At 32.2% G+C, this 26,015-nt stretch overlaps 1 protein-coding gene across 1 annotated transcript; it reads right to left on the bottom strand.

Moving 5' to 3' along the window:
- Positions 1–3,838: 3,838 nt before the first annotated feature.
- LOC128186792 (uncharacterized) lies at positions 3,839–25,175 on the bottom strand. The gene is made up of 7 exons (XM_052856686.1): positions 24,977–25,175; positions 13,613–13,720; positions 9,322–9,328; positions 7,647–7,783; positions 7,459–7,513; positions 5,722–6,173; positions 3,839–5,398 (listed from the first exon to the last, which is right to left on the bottom strand). The coding sequence occupies exons 1-7, from the start codon at positions 25,173–25,175 to the stop codon at positions 4,257–4,259; spliced, it is 2,100 nt and encodes a 699-aa protein (XP_052712646.1). The 3' UTR covers positions 3,839–4,256.
- Between the last annotated feature and the right edge of the window lie 840 nt (positions 25,176–26,015).

A 26,015-nucleotide genomic window follows, 5' to 3' on the forward strand; every position in this document is an offset into this window, starting at 1 on the left:
TGGTACAATGCGATTGATGCACAAAGTAATGAATAATCCTGATATCAATGAGTTTGATTTAAATGAGGCACTTGGTGTCTTTTTCAATAGAAATCTATTAGAAACATTTAGTATATGAGAATGTAGAGATGATAAATGAATGAGAGAAGAATCAAAATATGTTTTATTACTGCCATGAATTCTGTTTGTTTGATGTGTTTGTTATAATACAATTTTACGTTTTTTTGTCATCAAACTTCATGTTATTTTCATATAATGCTAAATATTACTAGAAATCATCTTTATTTTTTCTCGAGAGTATTGGGGAAAGGGAAGCACAAGCAGCTGGATGATGTTAAAAATAGTTCTTGCGATAATGAGATTATTCTCTGTACTATAATAATTATTATTGTAGTACAGAAAATTATCATATTTCTAAAATAAATATTACAATGTCAGACATCTGTGCCCTGGACCACCATCCACGCGGTGAAATCGTACCCTGGATAAGTATTCATTGATCATGTAATATGGTACAGGTTCAAGGCTGAGAGGGAAACATTTTATTTGGTTATCCTGTACGCATATGAATAGAAGTGCCTTGTATTGTTATTTATACTGGCAAGAAGTTCTCACTTGATAAAATAATAACAATATACCGGGAATAGGTGCGGGAGAAAATTTAAAGTTATAGAAAATGTCTGTACAAGCCATGGGCCTTCTTGTTATTAACCTTACGATATCATTGCTCAGACGACGATATAGGCCGTGTGTTAACATATATTTGATATCATTCACACTAAAGACAGTATGGAGAAATCTTGCGATTACATCTGACAGAGACATAAAACATTTGTGTTAATGTTGTTTATCTCTCTGTTGGCATTTAATGCCAGAATTAGTCTTACAAAAGTAAACTGGACTTCAGGATCAATGTCATATTAAAGATTTTAAAAAAATGTTAGCTGATGTCCAAAGAAAATAAAAGCAAAGCTCTAACCGCTCAAAGGGATAGCAAAATAGACAATATCCATTTCCAAATCATGAATTAAAAATGAAATGCAAAGAACTTTTAAATTGGCTTGTGTCACTAAAGAATAAATCTGCGATTTATAAAAGCTCTACCGCCTACCGTTAAAAAGGTGAATCAAAACTATTTGTCAAGGTAATTACTATCGGCGTCGAAATTTCTTTACATGAATGTAAGCGATAATGCTTTAAAATAAAGAAAAATCGACGTCATTTGAGTGTTTTACTATAGGAAGAATTTACTTGGAATACAAGAGATGTGATGGACGCGCGGGCGCGCTGACGCGCTGAATACAATTAGCCGAAAAAACACCGAGTGTTTTCAATTTGGCTCTATTGCACAGAATTATTAATAGCATCTGTAATTGGGGCGTACACGGAGATGATATATGCACAACTCGGATCGCTGAATAAACAGTTTATATTAATTTTAAATGGCCGTTTTAATTCAGTAGCGTTTCCGACAAAAGCTGCGTACTAAACTACGATAGCCAATGTTTTACCTTTAAAAAAGTATCAAAATTCCATTGGGATATATACATGTAATAAGCACCCGTTAATAATATCAAAGAAATTTTCTTCAAAAAAAAGGTGCGTATAACTGGCTATAACTGCTGTACAAGTTAAGCTGTTTGGCGCAAGACTGGCCATTTAATAACTTTGTAATGAAATATATAAGTACGTGTAGATATATAAACACAAAACAAGTGTTATGATAATCAATTTTCTCATTTAATTTCAGCAGACTTCAAATTACACACTCAATTATTTGTAATTAACTCTATCTTTCGATACGGGGTTACATGTCAGAGTCAAAAGTCATGTTACAAAACAGACAATATGGCCGTTGAAAACAGGCATGTTGAAACCACGGAACCTGAAAACAGTGGCCGCTGGTCGCGTTAGACAGATGGCCGCTAAAATCAGTTAAAATATAGTGAAAAACTAAACGGGGGGATTGAAACTGGCCGCTCATCACCACGCTACCCTAAGCCTTTGTCCACTGTGACCACTAATCTTTTTGATCACCTCCTGCTCCAGGTAGTCCTCACATTCCGGAAACTCTTCCGGTCGTCATCCATAGGCCGTCAGTCACTATCAACACCTCTCAGGTCAATACATAGAGCCTCGACCATGCATTAAATGAGACTAACCCCAGGAAACCACCTCTGGAGATTTAGTTTCCAGGCAATTACTAAACTTTACGTGTTCAGATCCTTGTGGGGAAATCGTGGGAAAATCGTGCGCTCCGTCTAGAACTGCAAAACTTAAACCTTATAAAGCCCTAACAATAGGGATAGAATGACCCAGGTTGAGTCTATTATACTGCCAATGCCAAACTGAAAAACATGAGGTTTCATAAGGGATAAAAAAGTTTTATCAAAACACTTGGGTTCAGTACGGGATAAATCCACAACAACTTATAATACAGCAATTACTAAATTACTAAAATTTGATTGTGGCAGCAATGTCCAAATCTGAGAACTGAAGAATGCAAGCAGATAATTATGCAAAGAAGATGGGGGGATAAGATGGCGCAAATGCCCATTTGGTTTAGTCGTGAAATACAATTTTGAATTTATTTTTTCACAATTAAATCTATTCAAATATATTATAATACGAGCTTGCCAAAGCACAATTTCTAACTATATTCAGTTTTTAATATATTTAACAAAAAATAAGAAAAAAAATATTGCCTGAAATTTTGGTGGTATCGAACCCATACCATAAAAACCCTAGATATATAAGGTTAGCTTATGTCAGGAACTTTTTTTTTTTTTTTTTTTATCTTTTTATGTCAGGAACTCTAACCACTGAGCCATTTCAGACACAACAAAGTAGGATATTTAAATATTATGTGTCACTTTGGCTACGAATTTACGAACTTTTTAAACGTTCAATTGTTGGGATACAAAATAATATTTTTAATGCATAGCGGGTCATCTCTCCACTTTTTTGTTGATTGATTTGGTGTGTTTTCCATTAGACCTTAATTAGACTATGAGAAAAATATGGAGCCCAGACGCACTCTATAAAAGAAAATGCCTTAAAGTTATAAAAAATGACATTATTTGCAGGTTTTGATACGTATACGCCTGTTTGAGTCAACATATTCCAAGTATTGAACATATTTATAGGTTTAAAACCAATGATATGTTAAATATATATTGTTTTAAATGATTTTTAAAAAAAAAAAAGAGTTATTGATATTTTAATTTTTCAGTAGCTTGTACGACCGTGTATGGGCATTTTACACGCCTTATCCACTCATCTTCTTTATAGAAAATATAACATACATGAAGCTTACGATCACATAGTGATCTATTTTATTTAATTTAGATGTATTTTACAACATGCTGAATAAATGTATTTATAATTGACCAATGTTTTTCTTCCAGCCACATAATGTCTATATTAATTTTAAGCAAATATTTGGATTTGACGGGTTTGATATAATTCATATATGTTGGGGTTCTCGAACGCAATATTGGTATAGTGGTTTCTAGAGCTCGATCGTATTAAGAATAAACATTTTTTGTAAAAATATATAGAAAAAAATATTTGCCTTCACCCGCCATAAGGACTCAAGTGTAAATTATATAAAAATACTCTTAATTTATCAAACATGAAATAATCTTGATGCAAGTTTTCATTGTCAAATATTTGTTTATCTCCAAGATCACTTAAAGTGGCAGCAAGTTTGGAAACAATTTTTCCCCCTTTTTTCATACTTGGCTTTCAGAAATATTGAATACCAAAGAACAACAATCTACTCGGGTATCATATAAAGTTAAGTTTATATTTTTGCCCAAAACATTTATTTTTCTAAAAATGAGATAATCACATTTGCTTTATAACATCAATGGGCTACTTTGTTTTTATACTCATTGTATTTAATGTTCAGATGATGTCAACTGTCTCAGTATAATTTAATGTTTTTTGATAATGTTTGTAAAGGATCTTGATGCCATATCCATTTAATGCAATAAGGCAATAGGCAAAATACTAATTTAAGAAAAAGAAAATATAACCCGATATACACGCATAAATTCAACGAGCACTTTAATGTCAAGCATTACGTATTCAAAATAGCATTATAACATTTAAATTGATATATTTTTGACATATTGAGTTTTAAAAAAGAAATAAGGATATCTAATATTTGACTTTGTTAAAAAAACAATTGAATGTTTGGATTTTCAAGTCATTGTCAATTATTTGATTCGTTGAAAGATGAGAGTTTTGTGTTAACGAAAATGCTCCATAAAAGGATGCTCTCTGATATCTACATTACTATGAAAAATTGTATTCTTTATGATTGTTTTTGCTTCATGAAGCGTTTCCCTTGACAAAGGAACAGCAAAATGATGAAGTTTATTGCGTTGGTCATCAGGTCGTATGAGTTCCAAAGTTCGTCGGATATCACACGCTGCAAAGATAGACCAAGGTTTATTCGATTGCATCATGAATGTATGAAACAAGGCAATTGAGATCCCATCATGTTTTATTTCCACGGTGTTACCATCATCCTGTATGTACGGGCCTAATTCTTGTAGGTAATATTCTATGATGTTTTTGTCTAAACGGGGATAAATTGCATTAACTATGCCTCTTTTAAGTTCACCCTCTCTCTTATCGAAAACCTCAACACACATAACATACAAAAGTGAAAAAAAAATTTCCTCATTGTCACATAAAATTTTGTAGAAATGCTCTCTCAGAAGTTGAAACGGTTGATTGCAAAATGCTCTTGTGCCAAAGACATCAGGAGCCGCTGAAATCATCAAAGTCTGGAAAGGTGCTCCTACATTATCAGATCTATTTTTATTCAACTCCAGAAAATCTTCAAAAGGAATATATTTCGGATTGATAGTAGATTTTTCTTGCTGCATCATATATATTAGTAATGCTTCTGACTGTGAAAGGCTATCCATTTCAACAAAAGCATTATAATCCTGTGAAACAAGAGAGTGTTTAGAGGAAATTTCTTCAATCACGTGCTCATGAATACCGAGCAACACTTTGATATGATTTTCACTTTTATGGATCGAGTGCATAAACAAGTGAAAGTTATCAAACATTTTATCAGAAAACACTTGACACCCGAACGATCCAAACAAATTGTCACAACAAATAATAATTTTGTCCGTGTTGCTCTCGATAACATTGTTAAAAAAAGATTCGTCAATGAATTCCTCTATCCATTCCATCGTCCATCCGTTATCTGTGTACTTTTTAGCAACGTACTCCAATGCAGTCGTTTTTCCGCAACCAATGGCTCCGCGACATGTTACAATTTTCTTTGATTTAAGTTTTTCTAGAATATTTGCAATGACACGTGTGACAACGGTTCCATTCTCCTCAACATTGTTTGGATTGAGTTTTCTATCTGTAAGCAATTGTAAAATTTACTTTACTTGTATCGTACAGGGACTGACGACGCCCATTCTTTGATACGTTTGCTCTAGGTTGTAATACTTACGTAACAAAGTGGTAGGTAAACTTTATGTTCAAAAGCAGAACTATTTTGTCATATAGTCAATTATGCAAATTTTATCTTAAGATTATTAACTTTACATTAGAAAATTAAAAAAATGTGTTGAACAGATTGTCATTACATTACTCAAAATATGATTTTGATCATACTTATTTTTGATCATGTTTCAGCTTGCTTTTCTTTTTAATATTTTTAAGAATTTTAAAATTACTTACAATTTATTTTCGTCTCGTGATCAAAATCAATGATATCACGTGGGTCAACTTCCCTTTTTAGCGAAATCCATCTTTCTATAATCTGGTCAGCCTCTTCCACATTAAACATTTTATTATCCAAGTACTCGTTCACCAAGATTCTAATTCGTTCAATGTCTGCCCCCACAGAAAGGTCCTTATTTGTTGGTTTGTAGCCCCAGCCCCGATTCGGACATGTTATGCCACCAAAGTTTGACAGAAGTGTGTATACAGTATCCAAATCAAACGTAGTCCAATCTACGGTACTTGAGTTCATCATTCTATCGAAGTTTTCCTTGAAATGGAGCTTTAACGATTCGGAATGCGTGACCATATAAAATCGAAGGTTCTTAACTTTACTTAATTTTACAAGTTGACATTTGATATATACTCCCAACATTGATATTTTTTGTGTACACATTGCGTCAAAATTTCTGTCTGAAAGAAAATGAAAAAGTTTCTTATAATTTTATAAAAAGTGTGTTGGCATGTCTCAAAGTATTTGTTATATAAGAAGTATAGAAGAAGTTGTAAATTATATCATAAGAAAGTATTCTAAATAAATTTGACCTTTTAATGTAGATTTTCAAAAAATTATATCACAAATGCATAAATGTATTATGTTTACAAACATTGCTAGAGAACGTCCATAGCTTGATAACAGCGAATTAAATCGGGGTTTCACAACAACAAAAAAGATATATTTTTTCGTATAAAGTCACCATTGAATTGTTAAGCGTATCCTTTATACGTATACTCTGTAGCCTATTTAATAGCAATGAAAATAATTAGACAATTTTTGTAGACCTGATATAATTTTTCTCGTCTTAAAAGAAACAGTTAACAGTCACGACAAATAGAAGGAAAAATATATGATTTTATCCAACTTGTATTGAAAAGTTTTAAGATAAAAAGTTTTAGTTCACATTCAAAAGTCATGACGTCACGGTGAAAAAAGAGCCGTAGAGTCGTTTGATTTCTTTCTGGAAAGGACTATATATGGTTTGAGCCTAAAATGGCCCTCTTAAATGAACATTGTCATTTAACTGTAATTCTTTGCTTTATCTGTACAAATATAAATTTGAAGTTTTTTCATAATTTTCATTTTGATTTTAGTGCCCACAATTTAAAAATATGACATCACAAAATTAACATTTCCCCTCCATTTTCGCATTTTAGCATAAAACGACTTGTTTTGAAGCAGTTTTTCTTTAAGGAAACATTGAGCGACTGCTTGAACAAACAAAATATTTTTACCAAAGATGTATCTCTCCAGTACTTATAGGTAACAAAAAGTTCGTTCTTGTTCAAAGAGTCGCTCTATATTTCCCATTCGAAAAAAGATAAGAGAAATGTCAATTTTTGACTGATTTTGATTGAATTATAAAAATAGCATCACTTCTGACGTCATATACTGCCAGTGAGTGCATATAAATCGAATAAATAGGTGAAAAACATTTTTTGTCAACTCTTTTATAAAAATAACACAACAAATTAATGTACCTGAATCACTTTAAAAATAACGAATTATGGGGGCCAATTTTGACTAATATCATATATAGTTCTTAGCATGCAAAAAAAACAACAACACATTTTAAAGATAAAGCGTAACACATGGTAAAATTTAAACGGCAGTCGGTAAGCACACTTTCGCAAGAAGCATGTTGACTCATCGTCAACGTTTTTAAGCCTCTATGACTTTCTATTGTAAAAGCTGACTGTGTACCTGCGTTTTCTAGGAATGATTGCTCGTCTGCTTCAGTAGTTTCCATGTCTTTTACCATATTAAGATCTAAAGTAAAGTGAAACGTATTAAACATTGAGCATGAAAATCAAAAGAATAATAAATAATATTATAAAAAGTGACGTTGAGCTACAGTATATCTTTCTTTAATCTTTTTATATACCTTTTTTTCGTTTCGATATTCTTCTTTTCATCCAAAGCATAAGAAATACAAATAGAACACATAAGAATACTGCGAACGTAGAGATAGAGATAGCATGAACAGACTCATCTCGTTCGGTCTTTTCAGGATTAGTACTCCTGGAAAGAATAATATTTACAAGTCCCCAGTATTATTTATCATATCATGATATAAAGTTTATTGTACAAGTGGATGTATTAAAATACATTCCGTTAATCAGTTTGTCTCTTTCTGGTTTTAATCCAACACTATGAAAAATTAATTCGGTAAACAATTCAAATTTTGACCTATATTTTATCGTCTGGGCTGTCGTTAGGGTGTATAGTTACGAGTATCTTTTATAAACAGTCGTCTTCCCAGACGGCAGTAACAATTTTTGATTCTTCCAACTTAAGAAGGAATGTCATGCCAACAATTTTATACTGGATATTTACTGTATCACTTAAAATATGATTTCAACAATTAAAACCGATTAAAGCTAAAACTTAGTCGTGTTGAAAGTTTTTTTTGGGTTTTTTGTTCAAATTAAATACTTTCATTATTTTTAATGCGCTATAATTTTAAATGATGAGAACAAGTTATAATAATTTTGACGTATGTTTTAAATAAATGAAGTATCCACTTTACGCTTCATTTTAAGATTTATATTTTAGGTTTTTTTGGGGACGAAATAACGAGATTTGAATACAGGCTCGGTTATTTTAAACATACAGTTTTGTTTTGAATATATACTGTTTAAACATTAATTTTGTAGAACTGATACTCACGTATTTTGTTTATCTGGAAAATATTCTGAGGTTAAAGTTGTTTGCTGTTTTCTGAAATAAACCAAAATATTCAACATATTGTTTCGCTAAGCTTTTCCTATAATGATTAACAATTTTAAAACAGCAATAGATTTTAGAATAATTGCACAAAATATAATGTTATTATCACCGGTCTATTTTCAAACCGGTAGCTACTTTAGATACGATTACTGAAATATCTACGATACATTTACTATAGCTAATACAAATATGTTGATATGAAGTAATACAACTCATTCATAAAAATACAGAACGTTGAATATTTATCAGTCGTTTGTTATCGGTGCGAAAAAGAAATCGTCAAATAACACCCCCCCCCCCCCCCGAAAAAAACCCCAAACAAACAATAACCAAATTTTTGATGACATATCAGGAAGAAGATACTGACGTCAATTTGATATAATCTAATTGACGAACCTGTGCAATTGGGTAATATACTATTTACTGAAGTGTATAGAATGGTGACGTAGTCACTGAAGAACGATTAATCAGTAGTCACCTTTCATGTAACTGAAAGTCAGGATTTCATCACATGGAATAAGCCATCTCATGTTGAAATGACCAGACAATGTGTTTTATACATTCATGTCACAGTGAATACATTAACTTAAAGGGTTCTTGGTTTTTTTATTCAATTGAAAGGTTGTTTTAATTATAATGATGTTTTTTAAACAAAAATAATGATTGATTAACACATTTTTAATTTTTTTTTTATAACGGGTAGAGAAGACACCCAACTTATCAATAAAGCCAATCTAATCCTTATTGACATATTCTACAGTTTTGCAATTTAACACTCATTGCTTGAAGATCAGTGCATTATACCTTACTAAAAGATATTGAATCCTTACACGCCACCTAAAAGTCGAACCAATACAGTAATTAAAAACTTATTGTGATGTAGTACGATATTTGCACTTCTTTTAGCAATAGTCAGAGATCTTTTCAAATGTAAATGGCAAAATATTTGTTGTCTGGAATGTTTTGACTTGCAAAGCTGAATTACCTATTCAAGTTGAATGTAAATAGTTTGGTTGAAAGTTACAACATATCTTATGTTGGCATTTTGAAAAACCGTATCTTGAAAATATTTTCCTGAATAAATCAACGATTAATGCAGCAAAACATTTGCCGTACTAAAACAGTATAGAAGAAGAAACTTATTGAAAATTTCAAAATAAGACGGTAATGATGTTGTTAACTTTTACTAAACTATATCCTTTGAGATAAAAACATACTTGAAAATCCTTTGAGATAAAAACATACTTGAAAATAGCTATGGTAATCCAGCCCTTTAAGGTTACTCTAAGAATGTGTATTACAGTGGCGTCGGAAGCAAATTTAAAAGGGGGGGGGGGGCTATACTAATCCTCAGAAATCTTGACAATCCGTTTTACTTGTTAAATCCCAAAAATATTATGAATTTAAAGTCAAAAATATTACCTGTATGATGTATTATAGCAGCCTGGGTCTACAAAAAATAAAGAATACAAGATTCTAATATTTATATATCAAATGTCACGTAAATTAACACGAGGCCCATAGGCAGTGATGGTCACCTGAGTACCATTATGATAGCTTAGTGTAAAATTGGTAACGGACAATACAAGGACAATAGGTTACCCGAGAGACTTCGGTGACCCAGGGCTCTACATTAACTTTTTTTCCTATTTGTCCAGTCGGACAAGTGACCAAAACATTTGTTACATTTACGATGCTGTTTTAATTTGTCTTTTATTTATAGTTATCCTGTACTGGACCTCTTATTCTATTACCCTTTCTGGTACCCCTCGATACCTGTATATATCCACCTGAGTTTAGGTTTTGGGCCTCTTTGGACCGGGTAAAAACACCTGCACGTTCTTCCTGATATTATCAGTTTCTGTAGTTCAATTCTATAATTTTATAATACAGACACGGCTTCTGAGGTGAGTAAACTAATTTACTTTTTCATTCTCTTTCTATTTGTTTATTAAATGGTCCTGGGATAACTTTGTTGTTTCAATGTGTTTTATTTGTAATTTGTATTGTTTGAATGTCCCTTTCATAAGTTATTCGTTTGTTATGTTCGTTATATAGTTCAGTATTTCTTTAGTTATCTATTGTCGTGAGTAGAGTATATTCATAGGGCTGCCGTAATTTGAGTAGTAAATGAAAATGTCGTGTTTAGTGACTCAACAGTGTAATTGGCAAGTAAATGTCGTTACAGTATTTTAAGTTACGTGTATAGTAATTTGATTTATTATTATGTATCGTGAAATATTAATGCAAGTAAATGTAATGCAGCGCTGCCACGTGTACCACGTTGTCTCACTGTTATGTACGGTGGGTCATGTGGGTCATTACTTGTATGGAACTTTATGTGTATGTGTAACTTAATGTGTATGTTCTGTGTACGCAGGTCACGAATAGCGAATACCGAGTAGTATTAGTGTACAGGAATGGAGTGACCTGTGAAGTTTGGTGTACCAGTGTCCTGACGACGACTATCAGCCCATGAATTTGTTTTCAAATTTCGTGTAATATAAATTGTGAAAACGTTACTTTTGGTGTATTTCTTTATCAATTCTGGAGATGTTTTGAAGCCTATCGGCCCGCCCGCAACAACATTTACTTGCCCAAACTTCAAATCACCTGTTCTAAAATGTTTCAAAATTATAGTCAAATACTGTCAACTTGAAAACGACAGTTCTGTATTGCTAAAATAAAGTCCTTTTTATTAATGTTTCTTTAAATTATTTACTTCCTTTATTGCTATAATTAAGTACTTTTCTTTCCTAATTGCATTTGTTCCATGTAACAATTAACATTATTTGTCAGCTGTAGCTTTGTCATGGCAAAATTTAGCATAAAATAATTACAACAGATATCGTCACTAAAATTGCTTTCGATATTCTTTTAAACACCATCACCAGCCCCGTAAAGTGGTGCAGTTTTTTTTTACATATAAGAAAGACGACTCTCGATCTCGACGTGAATTTAATATACCTCATTTTCTGAGGTTAGTCAGTGTGTTTGGGGAAAAGTTTCAGGCATGTAAAGAGACGGTATCAGTACTAAATAGCCTGAAGAATTTAATGGTGTTCACCAGATTTGTATGTAAATAAGGTTAATCAGTCCAAAACTAGCGCAATTTTTGTGCGCCGTAATATGCAATTTTTACTATGGGAGACATTGTAGATACTAGGCCGTCCATCTGATTTTTTTCAGACTGGGAGCTTCAGACCTGCAGCTACATCCGATGTTGCATAATTAGCTGTTTTTAAACTAAACATGGTCTGTCATCATAGTCTATGGAAAAGTAATGACCCCCCAATCACATTTCTCTTCATAATCCTCTATCTCTATTATCCTTTGTCCCGTTGCCCTTCTTAACATGTGTTCGGTCTGGTGTAGCAAGGCTTTGTAAAAATCAAGATCCACCCCTTACATTTTAATATTAAAATTTTTGAAGTGTGTGAACTGAACTCTGAACTGATCAAGTGTAACTCAATTGCATTGCAATTTGATGATGGGATCGAAATTTAAAATAAATAATCGATGACTTATAACCAGACTATCTAACTCCCGATAAACTTTCTTTTTTTAATTTTGGAGACTTCTTTACATAAAAATGCACTTGCGCCCAGTAATATTCACTTGTCCGTACATGTATTTTGTCTGTATAGTATCGGACAATCGTAAACCGTGGGCCCTGTGACCAAAAACATTCATGCTCACTGTATGGCCATATCCCCCCCCCCCCCCCCCCAAATGTCTAAATCACTGACGCGTGAGCAGTGAATTTAAAAATTTAAAAAGAGGAGGTAATGGATAACAAATGCATTTAGTTTATCTCCTACTGTTAAATTACAGAAATATACATATAATTTTATACATTTTTCTATATGGCAATATTGGCCCCTCCTTTGGGCCTGAAACCCTGACTCAAGGGCCATAAATTTCACTATTTTGGTAGAGGGCATCATAGACATTATAATTAAACATCTTTATTTTCACAAATATATATAGAATCATATTAGAAGATTTTCTAAGATTCAATATATGTTCACTATATGACTCCACTCTAGCGCCTGAACTCCTAACCAAGAGGCCATATATTTATATTTAGGTAGAAGCTTCCATTTATCTTCTACTACAGTGGAAGTAGAGAAAATATTTTCTGATTAAATAATTTTTCACTACATGGCCTAACTTATGACTCCGCCCTGGGGCTTTATCCCCTGATCCTGGGGCCATAAATTTCACATTTAAGAACAGGGCTTTATGAACATCATAATCATGAATTAAGTTTTTCACTTCATGACTATATCGACCGCCCCTCAGGGCCTTAACCCTTAAACCATGTGCCATGGATTTCACATTTTGGTATAGGGCGTCATGGACATCATAATCATGCATTTGGTTTTTCTGAAATATATACTGTGGTTTTATCAATATTTTTTAAACCAATTTTGTGAAGATCTACAAAGATAAATGTTCATTTAAGGCAATGTCTACTAGATTTTTATAGATAGGATCATTCGCCACAAATAAACGTATCCTTGAAACTGTGATTTTTGTTGAATTAAAATCACGAAAATTAATACCCACAAATATCAATGAAACGACACTATGGAAATAGAAGAGAAAATTTTCTTAGATTTACTACATAATCAATATATGACATATTTGCCCCACCCTAGGGCTTGAACCCCTGACCCAAATGCAAGGGCCATGAATTTCACAATTTTGGTAAAGGCCATACTGCTCATCATAACCATGTGCTTAGCTAGTTTTTCTGCTGAATGTCCAGTTGTAGAGAGAAAGATTATTAAAATTTTGACATTTTTTACCTAAAATTTATGGTCCCTGGGTGTGGGGGTCGTAAATTTCACTCTTTATGTTTCCCTTTTATCTATAGACAAAATTTGGCCAAAACGACCCTAGTACTGCTGAAAAAGTTCAAATGTTAACGCACGACGACGGACGAAAAAAGAATGCAATTGGTCATCTGAGTCACTCAGGTGGCCTAAAAAGTAGTAATTTAACATCCGATCAGTATAAGAGAAAAAACTAATGGTGTTCGACTGGTGCACGAAATTGATTTTTAAATATTTTATAGTTATCACATCAGAAACTGTTACATGTATGACAACTTACATTTGTACACATCTTCAGAAAGGTAGGATGATCGCGGACAACCAGATGATGCGTTACAATATATGTAATTTAAATTGTATGTTGTTGCATCCAAAATAACACAAAATCCTGTAGTATAATATAAAAGAATAACACTACATAAAACGTATGACATTCATTAGCAACATATATCAATAAATATGTACACCTAATGGTAACATGGGCATCCTCGAAAATTAATTCTCATGAATTTATAGTTTGTCTAGTATGAAAAAATATAAAGGACGACTGCACTTAGCGCCGGGTATTGGGCCCTTTTTGGTCGCTTCTGTTGCGTCTATTTCTTAACTTAATATAACTTTAGTTAAATTCTTTAAAGAGTCTAGTCAATTTCCAACATCAATAAAGATTTAAGACTGTGATACAATAAGCTCATTCAATGTTTTTCTCCTTACAACTTTCGAAAAAAGAAAATGTTCGCTTATCTGCCCTTGATCAAACATAAGATTGATATTAATATGCATGAGAGATGGAGCTGACATTATCAGAATGGTACTAAAATTAAACTAGTATGAATAATAATGCCATGTATAAAATTTATGTGATCACTCTTTCACCATAACCCTATCTATTCTGTACGGTACAAGTATATGGAGGGTAATCGTGTTAAAAAATCCAGACATGTGAACTTGTAAATCTGAATATGCAATCGTGTTGATGTGTGAGCCTGAGTATAAAAGTGTGTAATTCTGATCGTGTAACCTATAAAACTCGGTTATAAACACATGTAAGATTTGACTCAGTTCCTTCGTATGATGCACATTTTGCTGATTTATTGTTTCATAAGTGAATTAAACCTTCAACTTAGCACACTTTTAATCCATAGTTTCTGCATTTGTATCAATAGCACATCTGACATGATACAAATTGACAAATATAAAGTCTACAAGTTTGTCGAATTTTTACATGACCTTATATGGCAACTGCCTTGCTGCAGGAAAAGGCATGCCGTAATCGCCGGAATGGACGAAAGTAAACATAATATTCAGCTAAACTGTTGCAATAAGTTTTAATGAAAGACAATTTTTCTATCGAAAATACCGGTATTATTTTTAGAAAAGTTATTGAGGTATGATTGAAACTGAACCAAACAGGAAGAGGTTCATGTATATAACAAGAGGCCTATTGAGCATGCTCACCTGAGCAACAATCACTTTATATGTAAAGAATATTGTGCCATATGGCCCTTCATTAGAATACCAAAAAAAACCCAACCAAAACCATAAAGTATCCAAATTTTACACTTATTTTTGCATACACTTAATCTTTGACATTGTACCTTTATGAAATACCATTTTTACCGAAAATAAGATCCTATGCAAGATATTTAACTAAATTTTGGTAGGGGTTCACGGTTAACCTCCAGTTCCTTTTATTTTAGCCCCCCCCCCCCCCCCCCACCATTTTCCTATATGTGAAAGAAGAAAATTGTACCTCAATGCGCTCAATTCTCCATTAAAAAACATTCAAAAATTTAATTGGTCTTCTCCATTATAAATGATTGTCGTTTACCTGGCATGAATTCATTTTGTATGACGTTTCATAACCTTACTCACTTGACTGATGAATAAACTATAAAACTGAATATTGTTGTAATTAATCCTATAAAAAGGGGCACCAGAAAGTAGTTACTGCATATCGTCCTTTTAGCAAGACATTTCTAATGATTAACCAACATTTCAACGTCAATCGTAGAATTATTAAAAGGATACAGACCTTGTTTTGAGTCATGTTTTTACATTAAAATAAAGATTTTTAAACTTGGTATTACCTATTCAGCATTTAAAATATAAAGAAAATAAAGCATGGCCTCAGCTCTTTGTACAAACATAGCATTGTGCACAAAGCTCTGTATCTTGCTTGTAGCTCGAAACTTGACTCTTAGATAGGTCAGTAAATGATAGAAAATTGTAAACAATCAAAACAAGAAAAAAACAAAGAAAGAGCACAATTTATTTTTCAACATAAAAATACCTACCGATATATTATTCTAACTAATCTCCGTTTAGATTGAAAATGCTGAGCATGTTAACAAATCACGTTGCATTATTCAGCCATTACATAGAAATCATACCGAATTACGAATAAAATGAATAGTACAAATGAATTTTATTTTGTGATACATGTATGTTGTTAGTGCATCAGGTTTTGCTCATTTTGCGCAGGTTAACAATCAGGTGTCTGATTTACCGAAGTCTATATTTGATTTGATACGTAAATATTAAAAAATACAGGCGATAGTTCCCTCAAGTTAAAAGGCATAATAAACGAAAATGAAACTAAAGTCAAAACAAGCTACATGTAAAACCATCGTCACAAGTGAACATGTCAATGCATTGAAATATTAAACCTCAATTAACTTCAAAAAAGTTTCAAATATTCCCGTCGCACGTAAACTGTTGCACAAGCAAATTCATCTTTGTCAGTTTTACCAGTTTTCGTGCGTGGAACATGGCTGCTCCAAACAAAACCTGGTTTTCGATATACAAAATACCGAACCCGAAGTAATAAACTGATCGACCCCCATTCTTTCTTTGTTATTATTTTCGTAAATTACTCAAATTTGAAACAGAATTAGCCCATGATTTTTGCAATTTATATTTTCCTTTCCATAAGGATTATTTAGGCTAAATTACGTTGAATTTGACTCAGTAGTTTTTGATAAGAAGATTTTTAAAAATGCATCCCCCTTTTTCTACAGTTTCGAGGTTTTCTCCGCTTTGAATAAAGATCGGTCTTTTATTTCTGCAATTTATATTTGTCGCACCATAAGGATGCTTTGTGCCAAATTTGGTTGAAAATGGCCAGGTGGTTTTAGAGAAGAAGTTCAAAATGTAAAGGTTTACAGACGGACGGACGACGGACAAAATGTGATCAGAAAAGCTCATTTGAGCTTTAAGCTCAGGTGAGCTAAAAATCGTTGGCGATGTGACGAATGTGCTAATTTTGTAATATATGTAATTCTTATGGTATTATACGATAAGGCTTAAAGAGAAATGTCTAATGTCTTATTTCTCTAAAATAATTTGATATGTAATTCAAACTGGAATATGTATGGAAGGGAATTACCGCCAAAATTCTATGTATCTTGCTTTGATTCTTATTATGCTTACTTCTTTATTCTTCATTACATTTACACTTGCATGTCACTTTATTGTTTTCATATTCATGCTTATCCAATTTCACTTTGATTCTCTTTGATCCTTCATTGTTTGCTTAATTCTATGTTGCAATATTCTCTTCTTATTCGAGTAAATTCTTTCTTTTATCTCTGTTACAAACGTGAATTCAAACACGCAAACCATAAAGCACTTTCAATAAAGACGAATACAAGTTGCATGAATTTAATGTTGCATTATGACGCCAGGCGGCAGTGTGCACGCTACAATTGCTGCTCCCCGAAAAAAAACCAACGTAGCTAGCTAAATGTGGGATGTTTCGCACCATGACATTTCGCTCCAATGTTTATATGTTCAGATCAAGAAATGGAGGGGAGGTTAATGTACTAAGGGATAATTTATAATTTTGTTTGCCGGGGATGGGGTGGGAAGGGGGTAGGTCGAGTTCTATTTTCAGTAGGTTTACTATGTGAATTTAAAAAAGTTAAAATTTTCAAGGGTGGTGGGGTGACTGGACCCCCCTCCTAAAATAAAATAAAATTCTAAGTCTGCGCATCAGTTATTTATATGAGACGATATAATCTTACAGTTCTCATAATTAGCACCCATATCATAATTATCATCATCGCAAGCTTGATATGGAAGTCGGTCAATTCAACTATTCATTTAATCAAGACGACATGTATGAGGTTTATGTCTCTAAGTTACATGTATCATAGCTTAAACACCTTCAAATCTAAACATGGACATTCAGTTACATGTACATGATTTGTATTAAAATAAAAAAACCTACAATAAGCATGGCTGTGAGTGATACATACACATTTTTATCACTTCAAAAATCTGTGTAAATAAGAAGCATTACATTATTAATGTTTTGTATTTTGGAAGAAAAAAATATTTTATTTAGAACTTTATATAAGAATTTTTATTAAGATTTGATTTAGATTTTAAACCAAAACGTATAAACAGTCATATCGATATCACATACCGTATTTTAATCTCTTTGCCTGGTTTGTTTTCGTTTACTCATTGTGTAATTAATTCACTGATAATTTAGATTCGTTAATTTTACCGCGTTTACTTCTGCGACTCCACCGTTCTGTGCCGAATCGCAAGAATATAAAATCGCGTGCACCAAACGTAGCTTTCATATCACAAGTTCAAAACTTTTAGAAAAATAAGTGGGATTTTAAAACCTGCAGTTTTAAGTTTTTTAACCCGGAATTTCACGCGGATATTAACTCATCGCATTTAATCAGGGATACACAGTACTGTAGCCTAACGAGAGGTACATATATAGTGATTCATGCAAGTGATAATTTTCACACGTACTAGAGTACAAGAAAAGCTACTTCTAAGTATTTCGTACCCCAGTCCTTTTATTGTTTTTCAAAAACATCTTTAAATTTGGTTTAAATTTATTTCTATTTCATCTACATGATCCACGGGTACCTGTAAACAGAACCGTGCATCATCCCACCTCTTTTCACTTCAAATGAAAATAAAGTCCTGCATGTCGACAAGTACTTATGACATGTTCCTCTTCTAAAAATTAAGCGTTCCTACAAATAATTTGTTACTGCATATATATATATACGGTACATCATTGCATTCCGGATCTAGAATGAGATCAGATCCACCACCAATGGAAAATTCACACTTATTTAATCAACCAATAAAAAAATTAATACAAAATTATCTCTCGGACCCCCCCCCCTGATTTTTAGAACCGCGCGGAGGCATTTTACATGTACACAAAAAAATCAGTATCTTTTTAAGTCTGCGTATAGCGTGGCTTGCTATAAGTTAATTATATTAACATGTATTTCATATTCCTATACTAAGCCCTTAATTTGAGATGTTTTCACGAATTTATTAAAGAAAGTGAGCGCACAAGATTGTAAGTTTGCAGGAATCCTCGACACGAATCAATTGGGATTTAAATGTCTATAACCTCGAAAGGCTATGTACAGATTTCAACAAAAATATATTATGTTGAGAGTCGAAGTAGATGGCTATTCCGGTTATTAAAAAACTCACAAAGCTTTCAAAAAATGGCAATGAGAGGTAAACCGATAACTAGTTGGAAATGTTAATGAAAACATTATATAATGAAGTTATATAGTGTTATCCTAAAAAACTAGTAATAAGAAAAGAATTTTTTTGTAGTGTTCATACAGCAGATCTAGAAATCAATAAAAACAAATTAAAATATACCGGTATATTATAATTCAACATCATGTTATAATAACATACATTTAAAACAAAAAAGTTTAATTTTTTTTTTAAAGACCACCAGTTGGATTTGAACCCAAAACACTGAATGTATGTATTCACTAAATCCAGGACGAAACCACTGAGCCACGGAGACTTGTCAATATATGCTCTATAAAGTACTGTTTGAAACACCACTGTCATATCAATGGACTTTGTTTTTTATCCTTCAAAAAATAATTTGAAAAGTACATAATTAGTCATCTCTGGGTCATCTCTCCATCTTTTTTTAAAATGCGACATTTTTAATGTTGAAATATGTTACCTTTACACGTTTCAAATTTGTGGAGAGAAGACCCAGAGACAACAAAATCATTTAAAAACAGTTGTAAATAAGTAGGATTTTGCATGAATTGCATCGTGTTGCTATATTTAGACCCATATTATAATAAAACCGTTTGCATTTCAAATATTTTTCCACTCATTCCACATCCAACAGAAACCAAATAACGGTTATAATTCGAAAAATATTCAAAATTAATTGATGAAATTTTCACTCTCCTTGTGCGCCCAGATTCCTGCCGAATCTACATCTTAAGCGCCCACATTCAAATTTATGCCATTTGTTAGTTTCGTTTTTAATAAACCTTCAGGAGCAGCAATTGTAGCGCACACACTGCCGCCTGGCGTCATAATGCAACATTAAATTCATGCAACTTGTATTCGTCTTTATTGAAAGTGCTTTATGGTTTGCGTGTTTGAATTCACGTTTGTAACAGAGATAGAAGAAAGAATTTACACGAATAAGAAGAGAATGTTGCAACATAGAATTAAGCAAACAATGAGGGATCAAAGAGAATCAAAGTGAAATTAAATAAGCATGAATATGAAAACAATAAAGTGACATGCAAGTGTAAATGTAATGAAGAATAAAGAAGTAAGCATAATAAGAATCAAAGCAAGATACATAGAATTTTGGCGGTAATTCCCTTCCATAAATATGAGTTAATTCGTGCTCTTTTCTGAGGCGGATCAAGAAATTTCCTGAGGGGGTGAATATATTTTGAGCGGCATGGGGCTTGGAGACCGTCGTGGGGTCCCATGTAGCTCCATTCCTTCTGTGTTCTACGAATTCTAAGAATTTTTAGAGAATTTTTAACCGGGTTTTCCAAAGGAAAAATCCGGCTATAGAAATAGTAAAAATGGCGGGCGGGCGAGTGGCTGCCAAAAGGGTACCCTTATTTGACCGATTATTACTCGTACAGTTTACAAGATAATATGTTGTTCTTTTGCAGATCAGTTATACATATATCAGAGGTTATACAAATTTCTAGGATTTTGATTTCTGATAATTTATGAAAAAGACATCAGCTGTTGAACTTATTCATTTCATTTCTTAGCAAAATATTGCATATAGTATACCCCTATTGTATGGATAACTCCTCTTAAAGTTTTCGAGATAGGAAGTTGTTTCTTTGCAGATCAATTATAAATATCAGAGGTATGCAAATTGCTAGAATTTAGATTTCTGATAATTTATGAAAAAAATACCAGCTGTTAAACTCAATCAATTTTAGTCATTTTTGGCAAAAATATTGCAGTATAAAGTTCTCTGGATAGGTAGTATTTATCAATTCAGGATTGACAAATGGATTATGGACACTGTTTACACAAAAGAAAACCCGGTTTGCTATTACATTGACATCTTTTCTCTTTGTTATTTTTTGAATAATTTAGAATTAAATGACTTGCAGATATTTGGTAATTTTTCGCGGAGAAATGTATGTACATGTATTTATACTTTAAAATATCAAAATGATTTTGTTGTGCAAGTGCAAGATGAATAATAAAACAATCCAATGCTGTAATAAAAAGAAGTTTTATAATTGTTAAAAATTGAAAGGTTTTAATGAAATAGTAAGGGTATACTGGTATGTTTATGTTTTTGGAAATTGGATTTCTGAAATTAAAGGGACATGGTCACGATTTTGGTCAAAAATTATTTTTCCGATTTTAATGTTTACAATGATTCAGTAAGGCATTTTTATTAGGCAACCAAAATTTGAATGACATTTGTTGAGTTATAAGCAAGTTATAGAGCTTTCAATTTTTTGATATGTAAACAAAGATTTTGTTTACATTTTGAAAATTGAAGTAATAATTCCAGTTTTATACCTAAAATGAATGTGTTAAACGTTAGAAGCTGTTTATGTATGCTTAAAAGTAATTAAGATGATATAAAAACCAGCTTGAAAAACATGTTTTACGGGTATATTGAACCTATGTAAACAAAAACAGGGCACGAGCCTTGTTTACATGACAAAGAATTGGGGGCCTGTATCTAGGTTATAACTGTACAACTGACTCTCAAATTTCATTTGATTCATTAGAAATGCATCCCTAAAGCATTGTAAATAATAAAAACAGACAAATAGAATTTTTTTTTTTTTTTTTTTTTTTTTTTTTTTTTTTTTTTTAGAATTTCATGATTTATTTGACAAAGACAAAGACAGCAGAAAGAGATACAAAGGATACAAGTACACATATCTCACAATGTAATAGCTTGTCTCTTAAAGAGAAAGAACATAATGTAGGTCTATATATTATGCATATATATACATATATCTTTACAAATGTACCTGTATACTACTTAAAAAAAGAAGATAGTGAGAATAAGATGAAAGAAAAGTGTTTGTGTGCGAGGTGAGGGGGGGGGGGGGGAGGGTAGTACATTATATAACCTATTGAATCTAATAAATATAGCTAGTATATCATAATAATAAGTCACATTTTTTTTGCCAGTGCCTTTCAAACTCTGAGAAATCTACAATTTTTAAGCAAAATATATTTCTCCACGGATATTCTGTTTTTCATTATATTTTCGAGTGCACCAAAATTCAGCTTTGGAACTTCTTTATATCTACTTACAAATATGTATTGTTTTATTATTAGAATTAAAAGATTATGTACTTTATACAAATTTCTCTCTTTATATTTTCCAAATAAAATTGAGTTTTTGTCAAATGTTACTTGCATTTCCAATTTCCTTAACAACCACTGCTCACATAGTTCCCAAAGTACTTTTACACAATAGCAATCTACAAATAAGTGTTCAATAGTCTCATTAACTCTTTTACAAAAGAGCAGACTGGGGATTCTTTAACCTTAATCTTGTGAAGATAATCATTTGTTGGTATTATTCTGTGTAAAATTTGAAATTGTAGCCATTGTAGTTTTGACTCTTTAGTAATTTTAAACGGAAGTTCAAATATTTTGTTCCAGTCTTTGTTGTTAAAAATAAAGCCCCTTTCTAGCCATTTATTTATAGATGTAATTGGATCTCTTTTCTCCTTAATAAGTTTGTTATACATGTCTTTGCAACCTTTTTTATTGGTGAAGAAGATATTTATATGACTGGGTATACTTGGGCCAGACTTGTATTTGATTTCATTGATATTGTCTTTATCTAATCTTTCAAATATTGCTCTCTTTAGGCTTGCATATTCAATAAAATTTGTTTTTATATTTTGGTTTTCTATTGTTTCTAGACTAAGAAAAACACCCTCATTATCAAAAAGATCTTGTATATGTATAAAACCAGCATTAAAATAGTGTTTTAGGAAAAAAGAACGGTTATTAACTTTTATTTTTGGGTTGAGCCAAATGTTTTTAAATGGAACATTCATAACTTCTTGTCTAGTTGCTTTTACGATTAAAATCCAGCTGTTAAAAACTTCTTTCCAAAAAATATTTTTTGTATTTTTACATAAATTAGCTGTAAAGTCCATACCTTTAACCCATATGTTTTTAATTTTTGTTTGTAATTCTGCCTCTAAGAGATTTATCCATTTTGTGTCTGAGAAAATCATTCTTCTTATCCAACTAGACTTTAGAGCAGAGCTAAAATCTGTAAAATCTATCATTTTTAAACCACCATATCCATATTCCTGTATAATAGTGTTTCTTTTTACTTTGTGAATTTGACCAAAATCGTGACAATGCGCCTATAAGGAACGGAGTGGGTCAGATGAATTTGATCGTTTATGAACTGGTAGCGTTTTAATTATAAAATATTTTAAAATATATACTGTATTGACGATAATTTTACAAAATTAAGTAGCCACTTGGTAAACAGTACATGTTCACAAGTGGCTGTAAAACTATATTTTAATAGCTCCCCGGAAAATTTTTACTAACCAACTTCATTAATTGATTCGACATTCAGGACGTCATACTCATATCCCGTAATAATTGCTTGAAATAAAAAAAATTGCCAATTTTTTTTTGCATGATAGGCATTGTTCCCGATATTTTGCTGAAAATGCAAAATGAAACATTTTAAAAAATATTTACACACATTTTAATTTCAGGACAGTTAACCTTTAAATTTGGAATTTATTTTAATTTTATTTTTTTTTGGGGGGGGGGGGGAGGGGGGCGGCGGGGTGTCGCTTTTCATGTCTGATATTAATCGAAATCTCAAAACCAATGTATTTAAATATAGTTTGTTTTTCCTACTGATAACTTTGCAACTCGGATACTCGGTTATTTAATTGACCAGCTGGCCGACCCCGTGTTATTTTTCGCCATGGGGGGGGGGGGGGGGGGGGTATTGTCCCAACTTTGTGGTAGCGGTAAGGTTTATTCAGACGAGGTCTTTATTTAACAATTTGTTGCATGTACTCTAATAAAAATGTGTGTATATCTTTATAATGTACATTCAAACAAAGTCATTTTATGTATTTTTTACAGTTTTAAGAAGATATCTGAAACCGATCGAATTCTTCACTCGCATCTTTTATACATTCTCTTGATAAAATGTTATTTATTCCGTCCCTATTCCGACGATTACGGCATGCCTTTACCTGCAGTTAGCCTTTTCTATCGGTGACGTCACTGTTTCCATATATGGTCATGTCAAAATTCGACAAACTTGTAGACTTTACACTTGTCGATTTGTTACATGTCAGCCGTGCTATTTCAGAACACGGAGATACAATAATGCAGAGATTACAGATGAAAAGTGTGTAATCTATTACTACAATAATGGCAAGTTACATGTAAATAACAAACAGCATTTTGCAGCTGCAATTGTGCATCTGTAGAAAAAATTAGATTAAAAGCCTGCAGGGTCAACTCTAAATTGTTTATAGAGTTTTATAGGTTATAAGATCAAAATTACACTCATTCATAATCAGGCTCACACACCAACATGGTTGCATATTCTGATTTACAAGTTTACAGGTCTGGATTTTTGAACACGACTACCCTCCATACAAGTATACTATTTACTATCGTTTCAACAATTAGACCACGCCCATGTTAGTACAGAAGACAATAAATCAATGCTTGATAACTTAACGGGTTCGAAAACATTGTTCTAGCTAGCACATAACATGCTACCTTACACGTCACGTGACAGAATTTTGTATTCACAAAGTTACCTTAGGTGAAAAATCACGTGGTGAATTATAATAACCAACATACATCAGCCCTTGGTTACAACAGGGAAAGCGAAAGTAAGAGAAAGCAGTTTTTTCTCATTTAAACCATGAGCGCATGTTTATCTATTAATCTCCCTTTGACATAATTTTGATAATGCAAATATACAACTACTGTTAAACGGGGAACAATAGACAAACATGCGCTGACTATGTATGAAGTCAGTATAAAAGTGGGTGTCCTCATTTTCGTATGGAGATTGAAGAAATGGTGATGACCCCCGCCTATGAAAACAACATTCATTTATTAAACGCAATTACGTAAAATTGCAGTTTAGATGTTGACAATTTCTGCAATAGAAAGAAAAAAAATCCTTTTTTTTAATTTTATTTTCTCGTAAATATCGCATTTGCTGAAGTGGAGTTACACTTTAAAAATTTAAAGTATATTAATATTAATGTTTCCTGACAAAAATTTGCACAACGTATAATTTTTTTTTACCAACATGTTATATGATGTCTATATCATTATATAAGCTTAATTGTACCTGGTTCCGATAGCCCAGCCACGGTACATATTTCTCCAAACATTCCTGGACGATTTTCAATGGCGGCACATATAAAATCCGGTATTGGCTCCTGGCATTTTTTCTTTTGAGCTCGGTTTTTCCATTCCTCTGCATTTATTGGACAAGACTTGACTTCTTCAAATAGGTTACCGCCAACATAACAGCATTCCAATGACATAACGAAAAGTAAGAACGGTACACAGATACTGTCATTATATAACTTCATTTTAAATGAATGGTTGGAAATTCCAAAATTCTAAACCGAAAGTAGGTTTCGATCATTAATCATATGAATACCTGTTTTTCAATACAGTGTATTGATTTTTTTTTCATTAATGCACCGTACACTATAGGCTAAGAAGTATTTTTAACTTTGAAACTGTTCCTGACTAAGTTTCAAAGTGTCAAATTAAGTGTTACAATGTCGACAAAATTGATCTTATATCAAGGTTTAATTTAACTAAAAATACTCAAGGTAGTAAAACAATACATTTGAATGGATTTCAAGAATTCAAAGATTATTGATTCAACAATTTTTGTACTTTAGGCGTTAGAGTTCTTGGTGTTCACAGATGCCTGGTCAGATCCTGGCAACATAAGAATTAAATTACAGTAAAAACCACATGCCCTGCTACTTGCTTATGCAATTGCAGTAGTACATTTGTCATACTTTGAACGATTAATTTACTTTGGGTCATAGTCAATCAAATTTATTCAATTATATTACCTGTCAAATATAAGATAGAAAATTCACTGTTATATTTGATACTAAATTACATTAAGTGTAATGTTTCAAGTGTATTTGACATCTGAGACCACGCAAATTTTGGGGTCAGGCAAGGCCATGTTTAACAGTATGTCGGTTGACAATATATTTATATTACATTTGCATGCAATATATGTTGATTATTAAGGATGTTAAACATATTATAGAATCAAATATAAAGTAAAATAAAAATCACCCAAAACACAAGTTTTGAAAACGTGTTGAGCGTGTTCGAGGGAACTGTTTGTTTTG

Source organism: Crassostrea angulata, chromosome 6, assembly GCF_025612915.1.
Source record: "Crassostrea angulata isolate pt1a10 chromosome 6, ASM2561291v2, whole genome shotgun sequence".
Taxonomy (NCBI): Eukaryota; Metazoa; Mollusca; class Bivalvia; order Ostreida; family Ostreidae; genus Magallana; species Magallana angulata.

Excerpts from the sequence above, each read along its gene's own strand:
- LOC128186792 (XM_052856686.1), bottom strand. The coding sequence starts at position 25,175 with ATGTCATTGGAATGCTGTTATGTTGGCGGTAACCTATTTGAAGAAGTC. Across the intron at positions 13,721-24,976 it reads GGCTGGGCTATCGGAACCAG|GATTTTGTGTTATTTTGGAT; the intron begins GTACAATTAAGC and ends ATTATACTACAG. Across the intron at positions 5,399-5,721 it reads TCACGAGACGAAAATAAATT|ATAGAAAACTCAATCCAAAC; the intron begins GTAAGTAATTTT and ends AATTGCTTACAG.